Source organism: Arctopsyche grandis, chromosome 11 (genome assembly GCF_051622035.1).
Source record: "Arctopsyche grandis isolate Sample6627 chromosome 11, ASM5162203v2, whole genome shotgun sequence".
In the NCBI taxonomy this organism is placed as follows: domain Eukaryota; kingdom Metazoa; phylum Arthropoda; class Insecta; order Trichoptera; family Hydropsychidae; genus Arctopsyche; species Arctopsyche grandis.
In genome coordinates, this window is record NC_135365.1 from 16,476,214 (window position 1) to 16,495,817 (window position 19,604).

Below are 19,604 nucleotides of genomic sequence, written 5' to 3' on the forward strand. Positions count from 1 at the left end.
AATAGGGATAATATATTAAATTGTCTTTATATGAGAATTAAATAAAATTCCACTTAGAAAAATCATATTAGCGAGCATTTTTTGAAACAAGTAAAGCTCTTCTTATATGTACTTTTTTATATAAGTATAATATAATTTTATTAAAATATATATTTTTTCTTAATTTCTTTAACTTTTTTTTTGATTGATCGAAATAGTGAATGTCCCGATCTGTGATTTTGAATTCTGGCAACCCTGTTCTCAATACAAATGTTTTTAAATATCCTGTTAAAAGCCAATCGGCAGTCGTAAGACGCTTCACTTAGACCATGACCATCATATGTCAAAAGGGGAGAGAATCGAAATAATCTCAAATTTGTAATAATTTACAACTGTCGCTCGATTTATTTGACTCGTGTTATTAATTCATACCCGCATAGTGTAGTCAAAACAGGGTAGGATTAATTGCTTTGGTTAAGATAAAAGTGACTAATTTTTTAACGTGGCCACGTTGACGTCAATCAGTATAAACCGGTTGTATGCAATGAGACAATCGCATGGCACGAAAAAAAACCTGTTCAGCGAGAAGTCAGCACTGCATAGATAGCTAGCTAGTCTTGAGGTAGACCAGATGTTTTACCGAGCTACAGTTGCTGGATACCACCCATTTGTTGCCCACTCAGCCCACATACCTTCCACATTAAAAATACAATAATTTTCGAATTTATGCCTATTTATAACTCGAATAAGAAGTTCTATCTTCGTTTTTTTGTATTTGATCTGAATCATATGTGTAGGCTCTAGGCTCATAAGAACACCTACTATGATATGTACATTTGAAGCAAACAAACTTTAAACTGTCTTGTAAAGTTATGATGTATTGAAATTGGAAGCTAGTCTGAGTTATACATTTTCCAAAATTATAAATGTCTGTCCGTGTTCGTGATTATAAATGCCAAGGTTAAATTCGTCGACACTAAGTTTGGTGCTAACAATTCGACAACTGAATTAACTTACTCCATATTTTCTTTTCGTTTAAATGTAATTTTTATCTTGAAAAATATTCAATATTCGTATAAATAAATCTATTTATGTACATTGGAAAATATAAAGAATTGATTAATGGCGCGCGCTCGTACTCGATTTATTACAAATAAATTAATACTAGAAAGTAGCATTCACTTATTGGTATGAAATTAATACTTACTAAAGTGCTTCTGAATGCATTCGAATTACTGTTGTTTTTTTACTGTTTGCTTCTCGAGATAATTTATAATGGCTTCCGTCATTGAAGATATCCTAATTTGTCTTTGCGTATAAAATTACTGTCCATTGTTCCAATTGTGCATTTTAATCAGTCAATTATGCATTAAGCTCATGATTATTAATATCAAGTTAAGCCATACATAATACGTACACTGTCAGTTTTTTTAGTCCTTTAGCTAATCTGACTGAAATTTTTGATATCCTTAAATCTAGATGAGATTTTTAGGACATTGTATGTATGTATGTACATATGTACATAGAATAGAAATTGGAGACCACAGCAAATTATGTGATTTATTTGTAGTAGTTGACTATTCGAATTTTATATCTTAACAGCCTGTTATTTATTTATAGAGAATTTCCATCGAGTACACAAGTTTCCTACTAATTATTACCTACATATGTATGTATGTATAATATACTTAGATCAAGCTACATATATCATATTTTATTAAGATGCTCTGTCAAAATTGATCAATTTCAACTCATTGGATAATTTTTTATTTATTTTTTACATACATAGATATATACCAGGAAGGCCTAACAGGTAGACCCCAATGCGCCTTCCTAGACAATTAATTACAAACATTGGAGCATTTTTATTACATGCATCGCTGTATTTCGAGAGGCTGAACAACACGAAATTAATCCATAGAGACATCTATGGATTTAGACTTGTACATAAATTTTTACATATTGTACATAAATCAAATTCAGATATTTGTGACATACCGCGTAGGATAATTTTTGCCAACTTGATGGAGGAACTAATACTAATATCCTGTAATATCTAATATCCTGTAATATCCATTTGATCTAAAATCCGGTTGCCGGTATCCATTATATGTACCTATTCTTATGTATATTTGTATAATATTATACAAATCACGTATTCCTCTTTCGTTATAATTTTACAAAAAATGGTATATAATATTATTATGGTAATCCTGGGCTTACCAGTTGTAAATTCTCACGTTCAACTGACTAATCGGGAACCGTTTGATCCATATGTGGCAAAGAGGAAGTGTGTTTGGTTTACCATATTGGATGTCGCTGGTTCGTTCACTCCGGCACTTTCTTGTCTTGGCTGATGTTGCGTAACAGACCACTCTTGCATACGAGCCACTACATCCACTTTTTTTTTTATCTTTAGTTACCACCGTTACTTCTTATTATCAAACGCCTATGCTAATCCGTCTGATGACTGTTGAGTAAAAGCTATTGTGTTACTATCGGGCGCCGTGAGAAATTCGTCCAATTAGATACAGAGCTTTGGGCGAATTGCTTAAACGGTTTTTTTATTACATAACAATTCATCACCGTCGTCTTATGTTTGTTATTAGAAGTCGAGCTCGCGGTTCTTCGCACGAAGAGATGCTTTCGGTGCGGAAAGCTCCATCAAAACGGTAAATTGCCAATATTACTCGATTACAGCCGTTGCTTGAGATCGAGAAAGTGTGGCAATGTCAAATAACGGCAGGTTGTAGGATTTTTCTTAAGATATTGAAGTTCGCGATTCGAACTATGTATGCTATAAATCAATTAATATGGCTGACCTACTGCAACTGTTTACGGTTTATAGCGAACGTCAATCTTTAAAGGTCAGGGTTTGATCAAGATATGTCACTCGCTTATCTGTGCCGTCTATCCGAATATCCTGCTCTCGTTTATCATTGTCTGTAATTGTGGGTTAGTTAGTTTGAAAAAACACATTTAATAATATATTATATAAGTGGTTTTACAGATCTTCGTTTAGATTCTGAGGATATTAATTAAATTTTAACCGTCCGTTGCGTGATCTATCGTTATCGTTTAAATGCAAAGTTTGTTTGAATCGTCACGTTTGTTCGCTTATTATGAAGCATGTCAATGTGAAGATTATATAATAAGTCATGGTAAGTTTACACCAGAATGCACATTGCATTTTCTGTGGGAAAATATTGCATAAAATTAATTTTATCTGAACATTGTTTTGCTGCTTGAAATCGGTCAAGTAAATTTTCAATTGGTAACACGGAAAATTCAATGCGAAACAAAGTGAATTAAAAAAATCTAATATATAATTTCGAAAGAGACTTTATATGTAAGGTTTAATGTAACTATGTATGTTAGGTTTGGTTGGGAGCATTATTTTTTTTCGATTCAAATAAATTTAATAAAAAAACAAATGAATGTTTACTATTGGATTGTTTTGCTACGTTTATATTACAAATACCGAGCGAAGCCGGGTAAAACCACTAGTAATTAATATTTGACGATAAATGGAATGTACCTTTGTATTATTTGTAATATATGTACATATATTGGATTGACATTTTATAAATATTTGCATTAATTTCTTGTTCAATTGTTTTCATTTAAAGTAAAAAGAAAAACAAAACACGAATTTAAACGAATATACAAAATAGCTTCTTAATAATACAAAATAGCGTCACTTATTAAATTGGGAAAGAGGATTTTACCCTCTGCCATCTATTAAAAAATGCATTTTTATTTTAAAATTCAATAACAGGATACAAGGGGAGCAGGCTTTTCCCCTGGTATCCTTCTCGCGCACACGTAAATAAGGCTGTACGACAAAAACAGGGATAATTTAACGGCATGCTACTGGTATGCATATAAATGAAGGTTAGAGTTAAAAGGTTGAAAAAAATAAATTACTTTTAAAGGTATGTTCATACCTATCCAGCACGACCCGTATCCTGCAGGTATCCTTCAAGTGCGGATAGTATTCTTTGGTACATTTGGACGTATTCATACTTCATTCGCGCATGCGCATTTACGCATTCATGCGCGTCCATATAGAATGTACTAAAGAATACTGTCCGTACTTGCAGGATTCGGGTCGTGCTGAATAGGTATGAACAGACCTTAAAGACGATCGAAAATATCTGGCAAGATGGCAAAAAAGCAACAGTTTTAAATTTAATCTTATCTATAATATAAGTATGTAGAAGAAATATTGTAGCAATTGGCCTGATTGGAATTGGAAATGATTTTATTTTATTAATATTATTTTATATGAATAAATAATTTTTTTGTCATAATCTTCGGGTGAGACCTTGTTCTGAAGTGACAACCCTAGATATTTCCCCTAAAAATGTATGATTTTTTGAAAACAGTATTTTTAATTTCGGCTGTTAAACTGTTGAAATGGATTAGATATACATGAAATCATTAGTATGCAAATTTTAAAGCATGTACAATTTTTGTACTGGCAACTCCATACAAATATTTTCATCACTGGCAATGTCAATAGACCTTTACGCGGCTACGTGAAAATTTCGAACTGCGACACGTATCGGAGGCGTTGAGAAATGAATTGTCGCGAATCATTGACAATTCGCCAATACTATTATGCAATAAAAACGAGCGTCAATTGTATCGGAACGAGGCGGCCATTATCGCGGACAACACATTACACGGTCAGTCCAATTTTTGAATTTGCCATGTTCGCTTCGAGCGACACTATGTAGTTTCGTATCAGCGTCTAATGCCGAGACACAACGAGACAACAAAGGGTTAATTAAGAGGGTCAATTGGATTTAGTCCACGTGTACGGAGGATTGTTGACAAGTTGAATGGTAAACGATTTAATGCCGGGTAGCCGCTCAACGAATGCACCTAGACGAGTGGTCTATTGAACTAAACTGCACACGCCCTTGGCCTCGTCGTCGATCTACACTTATTGGATAATTGGTGTCCGCATCAATCTATTGGATTTTGGCCACTATCAGTGCAAAGTCGTTCTCGTTCAACTGCGTTGCCATTGCGGTTGACCGATGCCTTTGTAGCCTTTTAATAATTAACAATCATACTATCTACATAATCGATGATGATGATGATGGCTAACATCCTTACTGCATGACTAGAGATTTATCAAATGTAACCGATGTTATTATCGATAATCAATTAATGTTATTCATATTGCTAAAAATAAATTCACGGTACAAAAAACTTTTCTTTTTTATATCAGTCATATAAACAATAATAAAATAATGAATGTGATTATTGTTTACTTTCTTTGTTATTATAATTGTATGCAATTGTTGTTGGTTAGATAATTGTTTACATTGTTTATGATAACTGTTCCTAATAACATTAGTATTATCAAAGGCACCATCGTTTAATACATTCTTGTAACAATAGTTTTTTAATATAATATTTTAAACTTTCTCAATATTAATTTTTTTCTAGAAATCTTCCGATTACAACTCAATACATTTAGAATTTACCAATCAAAGTGTATTTATATTCATTTTGAATATCCATTTCTTCGGTTTTTTGTTCACTATCGTATTGAATTAAATATTTGTTCAAACCTGAATTGATTTTTAAGCACTGTGTATTGAAAGAAAAGTACATTTTTCAATAAATAATATTCTACTTGCGATTTCAAACTGAGCTATTATTATTCTTCATTCATCTTGATGATTCTTCTTCTAACGAATGTTAAAGCAATTTTTTTTATTTTTGATTATTGTCAATGTTTGAAACTCCACGCAGGTTCTTTATTTATGATCATGTCATGAATAAAAAAAATAGCAATCAAGTACTTTAGATGCTTTATAATATAATATAATAAAATTTAGAATGATCAAATAGACGAATTACTATTGTAACAATCTTATTTATAGTATTGACACTCTTTTGAGAATATACCTTTAGATTAACACAAGGTTTTTTTTATTTTTTAGATTAGACAATTACTTTCCATCATGGGGCTGCGATTTTTGTTGTTTTTATTTATTTTATATGAAAAAGGTCAGTTGAATATAAAATCATACTATTTGAATAATATATTAAGCGGAATTTTTGTTATAAACATATGTTTTCAAATATTTACAGGCGTCGGAGCCAATTTACCACCAGTTTTTACAAAAGATATGAATCATTTGGCTCTTTCAGAAAATACGCCCGTAGGTCAAATCGTTTATAATTTAGAAGGTCACGATCCCGAGGGACTGCCAGTAAGTATTGTTCTCTGTTTTGAAAATATATAACGACTATTATTTAACAATTCAATTACCATGAATTTTCCGATTGTAGGTGACGTATAGTTTAGTTGGAACTGATCGGTTTATTGTCAATCCTACGACAGGTGAAGTTACTTTAGCCGAACCGCTGGACAGGGAGGTAATTGTATATACATTTAAATAATGTTCATTTATATATTTTTCCATCATATTTATTATTATAATTGTTTGTATGTTGCAGGTTAATGAAACTTTGAAATTTATGGTATCCATAGAAGACATTGTCGAAGGATTGCATAATAACATTGTTAAAGTACCCGTATCTGTGATAGTCTTAGACGAAAATGATAATGCACCCGAATTTAAAAATGTAAAATAAAATCAATATTGATATTTGTATATGATTTAATCAAATATTTTCAATCATAACATAATAAAATGATTTTATAGAGTCCTTATGAAGCTGATATTCTTGAGAATGCGGCAATCGGTACAACAGTTATATCCGAAATTTTGATCGAAGATAGGGATTCTCTCGGAGAGACGTTAGAAGTTGGTTGCATAGCATCAGCTCAGGTAATTATACATTACCAATTCATTTCATACATAAATTTTAAATATTATTATTGATTTTTAATTAATTTTCAGTGGTCTGAAGCTTGCGGTGTTTTCGAAATAGTCACTCTACAATCTTCCCAAAGTCAATTCAAAGGATTCTTAGTCCTGAAAGCACCTCTCAACTACAATATAAAACACTCATATCAATTTCAACTGTACGCTACGGTGAGACAAATCTGTGTTTTTTTTTGTTATGTTTGATTAAAATTACAATTGTTTTAAAGATGTATGATATATATTTTTTTTCAATTAGGATGGCCATTTGAACTCCACAGCCGGTGTCGAAGTGAGGGTTGTTGATATTCAGAATCTTCCACCAACCTTCGTCGGATCATTAGCCACTGTACTGTCAGAAGATGCTCCGATTGGAACATTAGCCTTGACAGTACATGCGAAAGACGGAGATAGAGCACAACCTAGAAATATCACATATGATCTTCTCACTAGTAAGACTTGTCTTGAAATAAAAATTGCAAGTAAACAAAAAAGAAAAGTTGAATTTTATAAATAATTTCATTTTTATTATCCTCAGATCCACACGATTACTTCATTTTGGATAGTGTAACTGGTGATTTGAAAACTGGAAAACCACTAGACAGGGAATCGTTAGTGGACACATCAGCACCTTTAAATCTCACTATTAGGGTAATTATATTTAACATTTTTTATCCTTATGGTATAAATAATGTGTATACATGTATGTGCCGATAATTATGATAGTGTTTTAAGTCGTATGTCATTCGTTTTTTGATGACTTTTTGATCTACTGAGATAAGTTGGACCATTATCATAATTATGGGCATATATGTATATGCATATATATTTTATTGTATGTATTGAAATATTTTAATAATTACTCAATGTTTATAGGCAAGGGAAATCGTAGACGATAGACCAGTCGACAGTAATATTACAACTACACTTGCAACCGTTACTATTACAATTCGCGATGTCAATGATGAACCACCAAGATTTAACAGGAAAGAGTATTCAGTTGAAATTCCAGAAAACATTCCATTCGGTACTCCGTTACCTAATCTTGATATGGTTGTCACAGATACTGATGTTGTTAGTATAGCATATGTATTCCAATATTAAAATCGTTACCTTACATATTTTGAAAAGGTTCTAACTAACAGTTAAAACAGCTGCAGTTAGAGCTCTTTCAAAATAACGTAACGAAATATGGAAAAGTTTATGCTTCATATCATTAAATATGCATTATTTTTAGGGGTCCAATTCTGCATTTTCCCTTCGACTTTCTGATGTATCCGGTGCTTTCATAGTTGAACCACAACAAGCTACCGGTTCAACGCAAGTCAGTATTCGACTTACAAACATTACATTGGACTATGAGAATCCTAATCAAAGAAAATTCATAATACTTGTGAGTTCCTCATATATATTTTTTAAGACAATTGCATATGAAATTAGAGAATTTTAAGTGTCTTTAATTTATCATTTCCAAATACTTTGAATTATAGGTCATCGCCGAAGAATTGTATACTACTCCAAGATTATCATCGACGGCTACGGTCACCGTAACTGTGACAGATGTTAACGATAATGCACCCACTTTCAAACACGTATCATATAGTGCAGTCGTGTCAGAACAAGCTACACCTGGAACTCATGTTTTAACGATAACCGCTATCGATAGAGATCATTCGAGGTATATTATTTTGTATAATATAATGGGTTGAGGCCATCACAATGACTGTTACATGTGTATATGTAGATGGAAATCATGTGGCGAACGATGATTTTGAGTACTTTTAGTTACCATATGATTGATAACATGTACATATATACATATGTAGTTGATACCGAATTTTTCAATAAGACTATAGAACGGGAGGTTATGTTTCGACCGTTTCCCGGCCTATGGAAACTCGGTTGAGATTTTAAGAGGATCTTTATTTAGGTTCATTATACAAGTATTATTTTATGTACGGCGAAGGAGGTAGTTGCTCAACTTCGTAAGAGTGGGCTGGTTGAACTCCAGAGACTCACTAGTGTGTTGGTTTTGATCTTGGTTGAGTAATGTCATCATGCTTTCGGGAGTTCCAATGGGCTCGAGGTTATTCTTTGTATAGTTGTGCCTCAAGGTTGTTTGATGTGCGGTCGAGTGATGATACCGTGCTTCTGGGGTTCCCGCAGGCTCGCGATCGTTAACATGGAGTGAGTCAAATTTTGTCTTTTCCCTTTGTGAACGAAGATATTTCAGGCAAGGTTGGCTCTGCATGCTCGTACAGGAACACAATTATGTTATCGTCAGACTTGTGTTTTACGGAGAAATAGATCAATCTTGATTCGAGATCGTACAAGCTGAGCTATATTCATACAATACATATAATATTGAAATTTATTTTTCAGATTTGGAACAGAAGGAATCGTCTATGAATTGTTTGGAAATGGAGCTGAACTTTTCACTGTCGATAACAGAACTGGTGTTATAACAGTAGCATTTTGTGCTACCCCCGGTGAAAATCATTGCTTAGATTTTGAAACAAAACCCGATTTCTTTTTAAATTATAAAGTGTGTATAGTTTTTAAATAAAAGTTTTAATAACCGTTCTTTGTTTCCTAATTTTATATAAAAATGTATTTTTTAGGCAACTGACGATGATGGTTCTGGTCAAAATATGGTAGTTCCCTTAAAGATTTCTTTGTACGATACTAATGATAATGCTCCAGAATTTTTAAGCCCAGTTTACGTATCGTCTATAGATGAAGGAGCTTTGAAATTTGATCCTGAATTAATTGTAATGATAAATTCATAACATTATACATATAAATATTTAAATGTTTGTATTTCATTATTTTAACTAAATATTATTTTAGGTGCAAGCTGTTGATCCTGATAAAACATCAGTTATTTCATACTCCCTTGTCGAAGGATTAAACAGTGAACTATTCTCAGTAGACAGTGTTACTGGTAAAATTGGCATACAGGGGACAAATGGCTTAGATATGACTCACGTTAAAGAAGATCATGTCACTTTGATTGTTCAGGTACACAATTTACAAAATAAATTTTCATAAAACAATTATGTATATTAATAATATTTCTCTAATTTATAGGCAAGTGACGGTATATTTAACACAACTTGTCGAATCGAAATAGTGATAAAGGATGTTAATAACAATGCACCAATATTTGAAATGAATCATTATAATGCATCCGTATCTGAAGATGCTCCTATTGGTAATTTTAAATGTATACTATTCTCCTTCGTTCCCTTAAATCCAAGATTGGGATAGGATCCCAACGTTTTAATCAGATTCCTTCAGGATAACCTATTTTGTCTTGATACTAGATCCTATTCATATTGGACTCGTAACCTATTACATGGTTGTTTTTCTTAACAGCATTTGAGTATGCACCCCAGCCAGATAAATATTTGATTCGATACTCTACTATCCAATATTGATGCTTCTTATAGATGTTTTATAACTGAGTACAACAAATTGTCAAGAACTCTCAATACCCCTGCTACTCCCATTTTTCTATTCAGAGCCTTAGTTTGTCTTCCATCGCTTGTAAATATTGACTGTATATTTAATTGTATTGATTTATGCTTGTAGGCACTGATCTAATTAGAGTTGTTGCTAGCGACATGGACAGTGGAATGAATTCTGAAATTAAATACTCAATACAAAAAGGAGCCTTTGAAGATTTCGCAATAGAGAAAGATACTGGGCGTGTTACTATAGCATCTAAATTGGACTATGATAGAAGAAATACTTATCAAATGCAAATTATTGCTGTTGATCAAGGTATGTATTTATTTGCAGCTTAGAACATAGAGTTTAGATAATTTTCTTATTAAATCTATCAAATTTCAATGCTGCTTGGATCGCATATGTAATGAAAATGAAATTAATGCAATAATCTTCAGTCTGATGTTTTTATATTATAGGAACGCCAAGTTTGACGGGAACGACAATGTTGACTGTAGTCGTATTAAATGCCAATGATAAATCTCCTTATTTTTCTCCACAAACGCAAAGAGCTGAGGTATGGCAAATTACACAGCAACAAAAAAAATTACCAGAGCGGAGACTAACCAATCTTTACTAAGTTTGGCCACTGTACCTCACGGAGTACAGCGGTCGGACTACATGCCATCTCGCTTGCACCAACACATTTCGCGTTTCAAACGTATACACAACGAGAGCATTTAAATTGCAATTACCGCTTGAGTTAGTACGTTTAGATTAAAAAAAAATATTGAGATATAAAACCAATCCTTATAAACGTGGTGAAATAAAAAAAATTGTCAAATAAATGCAAAATAGCATGGAGAAGAAATCCGTAAAAAAAAAATATTTTTGACTTAAAATTAGCTAGACAATTAATTATAAGTATTTTATAGCAATGAAATATCACAATCAATAGGAAAAACATCTGACTATTGTTTCCAATACTCATTTTGAGCACAGCAATACTATATTTTGAGTTAAAAAACGTAAAAGCCAAAAAACTGTAAAAATCGCGCATTTTTTTAAACGCTCATATCTCGTAAACGATCACCAACCAATAAAAATCATTCTCATTTTCGAATTCAGTGGTTCAGTCAAAGTTAGTAAAGATTGGTTAGTCTCCGCTCTGGCAACTCAAAAACGTTTGTTGCTCAACGTTATCAATTATGAGGTTCGAAATTTGGTTAATTTGAGTTAATTAAAATTTTATTTGTTATTGAAGGTTTCCGTGGATGCTGAAATTGGAACTGTAATACATAAACTGACCGCGTCTGATCCGGACGTGCTGTCATTTGAAGATTTAAAATATGATTTGGGATTTCTACCAATAACAGCCGTTGATAAGAATGGAAAGCAAGTTAGTGCATTGTCGTCAATGGTTTGTTTGAATATGTGTGACCTTTAGATTGATTGATTTTTTTTTAGGTTCAAGAAACTTCTGTATTCAGGCAATGGTTCCAAGTGGAAGAAGACGGAAGTGTTAAAGTTGTACAACCTCTCGACCGTAATATAGCTGCTGTTGTAACGTTGCCTGTTAATGTTGTAGATACGTCTGCCACTAGTATGCAAATATCTCAAGGTTTGTTTTGGTTTAATTTAGAGTCGATTTATCAAGCCATCACAATGATAGCTATAAATGAAAATAAGGAGCCCTCACGACTGCCTACACTAGATGAGAATATTTTCACTACCATGTATTCCGACAAAGTAATTGAAAAAGTAAAACTATAGACCCACCCATCCTACTAGAGCTAGATAGAATAGAATTTCTGAACTTTGCACGGGATTTTGAGCCTTATATGCGCCTATTTATTGTTTTAAGGTTCAAAATTGGTTGAATATATTACTGAGAGTTGAATGCCATCTATTCAATTTGCTTAAAATTCATATATACCAGTCAAAATTAGTTTTTTGTGGAACCATACTGAAACCTCGTTTATGTGACGTCACGTCTGTTGAAAAATGGCGACGATAAGTCTCAATTGTATGAATAATGATTATTTGGCAATTAAGCCAAAACTACGAGATATATTATGTATTTTATTATTTAAAATAATACTTTATGTGTTAATTAACATATCTGGTTACTTGAGTAAATATTAATATCTGTAAGGTCGAAAACTCGATTGCCAAATTCATGAAAAAGGTGCCGCGTACAGGGCTTGTTCGCTATATTTATTGCCGCGGGCAAAGGGTTTATTTGGCATTGTATATGCAAATGTATGAAAATCCTCCACTTTTTTTTCAGGTGTATTGATCATTACGATAGTCGACGTAAACTCTTCACCGCCTTCCTTCAGACAGTTGCGTTTCACAGAAAGGCTTGTAGAAGAACAACCGCCGAACACGACTCTCGCAACATTCCACGCTACAGACGTTGAATCGAGCATTTCGCACTATGCAATAGACCCACCGAATCAATATTTCCAAATCGATAATGTTACAGGTATTTTTGAATTTTAATAATTCATTCGGATAAAATTGAATTTTACATATGTACTTCATGATGTATGATTTTCATTTTTATATAGGCATCGTTCGTTCAACTCAACGTATCGACTATGAGAGGGTTCATCAAATAAATTTCACAGTGGTAGCTTACGATACCGGTGTTCCACAACTCTCCACATCTGTAGGAGTCACGGTAAACGTTGTTAATATAAATGACGAAGAACCAGTGTTCGATGAAGCGACCATGTATGAAGCCGTCTTGGAAGAAAACTCGCCAGCAGGTGCTCTTGTTTTAACTGTGCACGCCACCGACAAAGATCAAGGTATTTATTTTATTTGAATTGATTATGAGATTGTTTAGTGATAATGAGTTACTAAAGAATTCGTTTTCAATAGGGGTATTCGGAGAAATACGGTACAGTATATCTGGAGAGCAAGCCGAACTCTTTACTATGGATGTTATTACGGGAGAGTTGAAAGTCGCTTCAGGTGCTATTATAGATCGTGAAGTTATGGATGATATTTGGCTTCAAGCTATGGCTGTTGACAATGCTCCGGTTGCAGTGAGAAAAACTGCAAGCGTTCCTGTTAGTAGTGCAAATATATATATTTTTAGTATTGAATCATGGATATAGAATAACATAGATGAGCCATTACGTACATTTTTGGTCGGAGATGTTGTCGCCACCAACTGAGAGGTGGGGGGGGGGGGTTTAACTAGCGGGGAAGTGGTGAAAAAAAGGTCGACGCAGTGGTCAGCAACCAGTTTATGTACATATGTACATGCATTGAAGTTTTATTTTATTTTATTGGACACTCCGCGTGACAGTAAAAATATTTAGCTATACACACTATATTAAACTACAAATGTATGTTACTATAATAAAACCATCATTAACTATAACAATATTTAAATATTAGTAACTTCCACAAGGATCAATTTTAAAGCTGACAATTCAATATTTAGTTCATTGTTTGTAGTTTTAAACTTAATGTCAATTTCTGAATTTCCTTCAGTGTCAACAAGATATATCTGTGGCAGAGGTTGTCGACCGCTGTTCCATCAGTGCTTAGAACACTACATATATGGCGCCGATATTTCATTATATGTTAAAATACTACTATAATTGAAAACATTATATATTAATTCTTACATATTTTATGTTTTCTTTAATTGTAACACAATTTCACTGAACACGTTGGCATTTTCGAAAAATGTCAATCGACTACTTAGAAGCTAACTAGCTACTGAGAGTTGGACCATGCACTACTTTGTTTGTGCATGGTCCAACAGGGTGACCGGCTTAGGGCGTAAGGGCGTATCTATGGTTATTCTATATCTATGTATTGAATACATAAAAATTAGTTCAATATTATATCTGAAAATATGTATTGTTTTCAGGTTCATATTAAAATAAAAGATTTAAACGACAACTCTCCCGTATTCGGACAGAGGACTTATAAAGCATCAGTTGCTGAAAATCTATCATTGAATCCTCCTGCACCTATACTTCAAGTCAGAGCCGAAGATAAAGACAGTTCTTTGAATGGTCAAATCAAATATACAATCTTAGACCAAACTCTGCCTGGTATATATTATTGGTTTAATTTAATATCCTATTCGGTTTTTTATTTATTTATTTGTAATAAATGATTATATTTTATCCATTTACAGGAGCGTTCTCTTTAGATGAAACTACTGGAGTGCTATATCCATCACTTCCATTGTCTGGAAATACTAGTCATCATTTGAAAGTCTCTGCTGTTGATCGCCTTGGAGCAGGTCCTCATTCTGACACAGCATTTATTGATATCAATGTTGATAGTGTAAATCAGCATAGTCCTGAGTGGGTTACACCAGCTAAAAACGAATCTAACTTTTTCATACCAGAAGTAATATATTCCTAAGTTTTTTTTATATAATGTATATTAACACTATGGCGAGAACATACGTTTTATTGAACTCAAACTAACATCTGATTATGTCGTCATTACGCTAATGTGTCATATAAATTCACCACTCAATATAGGTATGTATAATAGCATCATATGTAACTTAATTTGGTGGGAAAGTGTAATCGATAGTTAACTGCTAATTTGAGTTTGATTTACCGTATGTTTTCTAAACCCTGCTCTCTACAGTTCTTTTCTTTCGTGATGGCTACATATTCATTTATATTTATTGTATTTTTAGAATGCCGCTCAGGCTGACATTGTGTTGATGACGGTTAAAGCAACTGATCAAGATTTAGGAGAAAATGGACGAGTCACTTACTACCTGAAAGTGGGAAATAAAAATGTTCACGAAACTAAAGAGTTTACTTTGGATGAAATATCTGGAGAACTACGTACGAAAGTCTTTTTGGATAGAGAGCAAAAAGACGAGTATCAGGTGAGTTTTGTAAATATGATTTATTCTTTGACTGTTATTGAATTTGTTATAACAAATTTTAAATTGTCCCATTTTTAGCTAGTTTTAGTGGCCACTGATCAAGGCTCTCCCTCTCGTTTCGAATCGGTTAGATTTATTAATGTATATCTGAACGATTCAAATGATAACAAACCACAGTTCCCAAAAGATATATATGAATTTACAGTGAGTGAAAATCAACCTCCTAGTATTTTAATTGGTATGTTCTTATACTTGCAGTAAATTTTTTTAAATTAAGTTTGGGATATTACAATGAAAATCATTGTTTCGACAGGTACCGTCAAAGCCATCGACAAGGATACGGGTGACAATGGAAAAGTATATTATCACATAATCGACGGAAATCAAAAAGGAATGTTTTCAATCGACCGAACTCAAGGATCAATTCGAACAAATTATTCATTAGATAGGTACATAAGTTTAACTATACAAACATTTTTTTTTATATTCAGTTTAATATAAAATTGCTTTTTTGTTTATTAGAGAAGACAAGGATGAATATACATTGACGATATATGCAAGCAATGAACTAATTCTAAATGGGAAAAGTGAAGAAATTTTAAATTCTCTCGAAAGAAAGGGCCCGGAGACTGCTAACGATACAAAAATATACAAAACAGATAAAGAAAAGACAATAACACAAGTAGAAATCAGGATATTGGATGAGAATGATAATCCACCATCCTTTGAAAAGGAGGTTTATTATGCTGGTAAAATATATTATATATGTTATACATACGTTATACATATATATTTTTAAATAAACCATTATGCTTATTTCATTTGGGATTTTAGGTGTGAAATCGACTGCGAAATCAAGCGAACCCATTCTTTCAGTCAAAGCCAAAGATCCTGACTTCGAAGCGAACGGTACCATCAGCTATTTCATTTCAGCATCAAACTTATATAAATTCGACAATGTACATTCGAGTGGATCCATAGTACCATCTCCGTTCAATATAACCCAAGAAGGTAAATAAATATTTTAATACATACATATGTATGTTCTTGAATCATCTTCGGTTCGCAGACGATATATTTTTAATAGCTCGCGATTCAGCTGACCTACTTAACAGACTAACACAGCTGGACAGGGAAATTAGGGTTAAAAATTAACGTAGATAAGATCAAACTAATGTTCAATAGTCATTGCATGCCTGATAGCATCTCATTAGCTGACAAACCAGTAAAGCAACTATTTATATATAGGTCAAATGATTGACATGTCCGGTAGTAAATATGAAGAGATAAAGAGACATATGAAAGTAGGTCGGAGAGTATTTGGACGAATGAATGTTGTTATTAAATTAAAAATGGCCCTCTGCCTGAAGAAAAAGATCTTCAATCAATGCGTTTTGCCAGTGATGACGTATGGGTGTGAAACTTGGACACTGAACGTAAAAATGCTACACAAAGCCCAATGCACTCAAAGAAGTATGGAACGCTGTATGCTCGAAATAACAAGGAAAGACAGGAAGCGGAACATGTGGGTGAGAAGTATGACAAGGGTAGTGGACATAGTGGATAGAGTAAAGAGATTGAAATGACAATGGGTGGGCCACGTGGCTAGAAGAATGGACGAAATGTGGACAAAATAAGTGCTTGAATGGTATCTAAGAGGTGTGCAAAAGGGTAAAAGGAAGACCGCAGGGAAGATGGGTAAACGAAATTATGAAAATATGAGGGGTGAGATGGATGAGAGTTGTGCAAAACAGAGACGAGTGGAAGCGTGTTGGAGAGGCCTTCATCCAGCAGTGGATGGTGAATGGCTGTAGATGGGGTTTGGTGCAAGCGATCGACACGCACCAGGCAGACTGAACCACAGATTAACTGGATGGCCGCCTTAAACGCAATTCTCGACTTCTCGACAAGACGAGATTGCACATCAGATGACGACTAACCTTTCGATGTGCACAGACGCAATTATTAAAATGATAATTATTAAAATTGAGTTGGATCTTTCTGGCGAGTTTAATAAGGCAAAATTTGGAACTAAAGTATCAGAAGCACAGAACTTATACAGGGTAGGTATGTCGGGACTTCGGGTAGATTTCGCTTAGTGTAAGTGCGAGCAGTGCGCACGCATAAGGTACACGTGTTATTAATCTGTGGTTCAGTCTGGCGCTTGTCGATCATTTGCACCGCATCCCTGTAGATGATGACAATGATGATATGTTGTATTAAACTCACTAATAAGGTTCATATTGATTGAATTGAATAATTCTTTTAGGATTGCTATTGACTGCTGATTTCATGGCCGAATACAACCAAGACAGATTTGTTCTCAACATTATGGCGCAAGAGACGCAGCCTCCGTATCGACAAACCAATGCAGACGTTCATGTAAGTCATACTAAATCCTACTAAGAAATATTTAGTATTTGTATATGTATTAACATTCGATATATCATAGATATGGGTCGTCACGGCTGAGCAATTAGTACGGATCGTTTTCTCAAGTCCATGCACTCAAGTCAATAAACAGCAGTCGAATGTAGTCTCTCGATTATCCAATGCTACACGTTCTATCATTGTCCTCGATGCCATCAAGCATTATGTTCATCCGGATTATAAAGACTGGTGATTATCAAATGCACGTATTGTAAGTTGAATTTTTGAATGGGTTTGTTAATGTTGTGTTGTGATGTTTAGGTGCGATGTTCATATGCATGTTGTCGATCCGTTGACGTCTAGAGTGTTGCCCGTAGAAAGGGTGATTGAAATGATCGACGGTCAATATGATCATCTTAAGGATTTATATGAAGATACTGGTATAAAAACTTTGGAGGCAGCTAGTACGTCGAATAAAAGTAAGAAGAAAAAAAGTTGTATATTAAAAATTTAATTTATTTGTTATTAATGAATTGGATGTTTATTTTTTAGCAAACCAAGAATCGTTCGATCCGGCATTGGCTGCTCTAATTGCAATATTGATTGTTCTATTTACTGGAATTGTTACTTTTATTGTTGTTTGTAGCTGTTTGAAACAATGGTAATTTTTTTTTTGAGCTGATTTTATTTTATATTTAAATATGTATATACAATATATACCAAGAAAGCCTAGCAGGTAAACCCAAATGCAGGTAAACCCCCCTTCCTAGACAGTTAATTACAAACATTGCAGCATTTTTTATTACATAAATCGCTGTATATCGGGAGATTGAAGAACACGAAATTAGCAATTAATTAATTAATTAATTAATCCATAGAGACACCAATGGATTTAGACTTGCACATAAATTTTTACATATTGTACATAAATCAAATTCAGATATTTGTGACATAGCAGGCAGGATGGTTTTTGCCAATTTGATGGAGGCACCGTTTCAATAATGAAATCAGATAAATTGGCAAACTCTGATAGGAAACGATCGACTTGGATCACAAATATCCAAGTCTGACCAACAGCATTAAAGATCAGCACGGGATTGAACCCGGTAATCTCTCAGTGCTAAACATAAACGCAAACACCGAGCTATACTGCTGACTTTGATTCAAATTTGTCTTTTCCTTTATTTATTAAAAAAATATTGTAGTATTATCAGTGGCGTCGCTAGGGGTGGTGTCACCTAAAAAATATTTTTTATTAACTATTAATATTTTTTAATGGTTATTACTTACAAGAGAGAAGCTAAGTTCACACGTCGTTTCTGGATTGCGTCTCCGTCTGACTTAATCAGTTAACCTTCTTACCTTTAGGTACATATACTGATTTCTCAGGAATTCAAACAAAAGCCAATTATGGCTCATATTTGATGCTATATATATGTAGCTGTTTTGAAGATGGGTAGACGAAATTAATAAAATGTATGGGGTGAGATGGATAAGAGTGGCACAAAACAGAGATGAGTGGAAGCGTGTTGGAGAGGCCTTCATCCAGCAGTGGATAGTGAATCGCTGTATATGATGATATAGCTGCACCAGACAGATTTCGCGGTAGCTGTATAAATACAGAAAGCTGTATATATACAGAAATTTCAATGAGACGTGTAACCGTTCGAGGACCATCATAAAACGAATATTTCGAATTAGCGTTTTTTAATTTGAACAATTTGGTATCACCCCAAAAATGGTGTCATCCAGTGCAGACCGCACTCCCCGCATGGGCCTAGCGACGCTACTGAGTATTATATAATAATAAGTTGTCTTTACTTTTTTATTGCAATTGTATGTACATGTATACAAATATAAGAATATTTTCATTATAAAAGAAAATTATGTATGTAATATGGGTGACCGTGAAAAAGTCGAAAATATTCGTTTATGAAAAACGGTTAGTATATATATCAGTGGCGTGCGGTAAAACTGTCTCTCACCCCGTCGTACATCCTCACTTAATTTGCGCGAGCAGGATACAACAGGAACAAGAGGAACAGGCTTTTCCTACCGTATCCTGC

At 33.6% G+C, this 19,604-nt stretch overlaps 1 protein-coding gene across 1 annotated transcript in view; it reads left to right on the forward strand.

The window, feature by feature from the left end:
- The window catches only part of Cad87A (cadherin 87A), a 30,158-nt gene that overhangs the window by 9,363 nt on the left and 1,191 nt on the right, over nucleotides 1-19,604 (forward strand). The window contains exons 2-34 of the mRNA XM_077441817.1: nucleotides 5,943-6,009; nucleotides 6,094-6,215; nucleotides 6,295-6,381; nucleotides 6,463-6,591; nucleotides 6,672-6,797; nucleotides 6,870-7,004; nucleotides 7,093-7,285; nucleotides 7,372-7,484; nucleotides 7,710-7,907; nucleotides 8,071-8,226; nucleotides 8,324-8,511; nucleotides 9,216-9,378; nucleotides 9,455-9,604; nucleotides 9,684-9,854; nucleotides 9,924-10,047; nucleotides 10,428-10,619; nucleotides 10,763-10,860; nucleotides 11,548-11,682; nucleotides 11,751-11,904; nucleotides 12,574-12,771; nucleotides 12,857-13,099; nucleotides 13,173-13,363; nucleotides 14,179-14,365; nucleotides 14,452-14,669; nucleotides 14,971-15,168; nucleotides 15,247-15,406; nucleotides 15,482-15,617; nucleotides 15,691-15,917; nucleotides 16,003-16,179; nucleotides 17,438-17,550; nucleotides 17,621-17,787; nucleotides 17,860-18,017; nucleotides 18,091-18,199. Of these exons, the coding sequence (XP_077297943.1) occupies nucleotides 5,964-6,009; nucleotides 6,094-6,215; nucleotides 6,295-6,381; nucleotides 6,463-6,591; nucleotides 6,672-6,797; nucleotides 6,870-7,004; nucleotides 7,093-7,285; nucleotides 7,372-7,484; nucleotides 7,710-7,907; nucleotides 8,071-8,226; nucleotides 8,324-8,511; nucleotides 9,216-9,378; nucleotides 9,455-9,604; nucleotides 9,684-9,854; nucleotides 9,924-10,047; nucleotides 10,428-10,619; nucleotides 10,763-10,860; nucleotides 11,548-11,682; nucleotides 11,751-11,904; nucleotides 12,574-12,771; nucleotides 12,857-13,099; nucleotides 13,173-13,363; nucleotides 14,179-14,365; nucleotides 14,452-14,669; nucleotides 14,971-15,168; nucleotides 15,247-15,406; nucleotides 15,482-15,617; nucleotides 15,691-15,917; nucleotides 16,003-16,179; nucleotides 17,438-17,550; nucleotides 17,621-17,787; nucleotides 17,860-18,017; nucleotides 18,091-18,199 (5,162 nt within the window). The 5' untranslated portion in view covers nucleotides 5,943-5,963. The remainder of the gene's footprint in view (nucleotides 1-5,942; nucleotides 6,010-6,093; nucleotides 6,216-6,294; nucleotides 6,382-6,462; nucleotides 6,592-6,671; nucleotides 6,798-6,869; nucleotides 7,005-7,092; nucleotides 7,286-7,371; nucleotides 7,485-7,709; nucleotides 7,908-8,070; nucleotides 8,227-8,323; nucleotides 8,512-9,215; nucleotides 9,379-9,454; nucleotides 9,605-9,683; nucleotides 9,855-9,923; nucleotides 10,048-10,427; nucleotides 10,620-10,762; nucleotides 10,861-11,547; nucleotides 11,683-11,750; nucleotides 11,905-12,573; nucleotides 12,772-12,856; nucleotides 13,100-13,172; nucleotides 13,364-14,178; nucleotides 14,366-14,451; nucleotides 14,670-14,970; nucleotides 15,169-15,246; nucleotides 15,407-15,481; nucleotides 15,618-15,690; nucleotides 15,918-16,002; nucleotides 16,180-17,437; nucleotides 17,551-17,620; nucleotides 17,788-17,859; nucleotides 18,018-18,090; nucleotides 18,200-19,604) is intronic.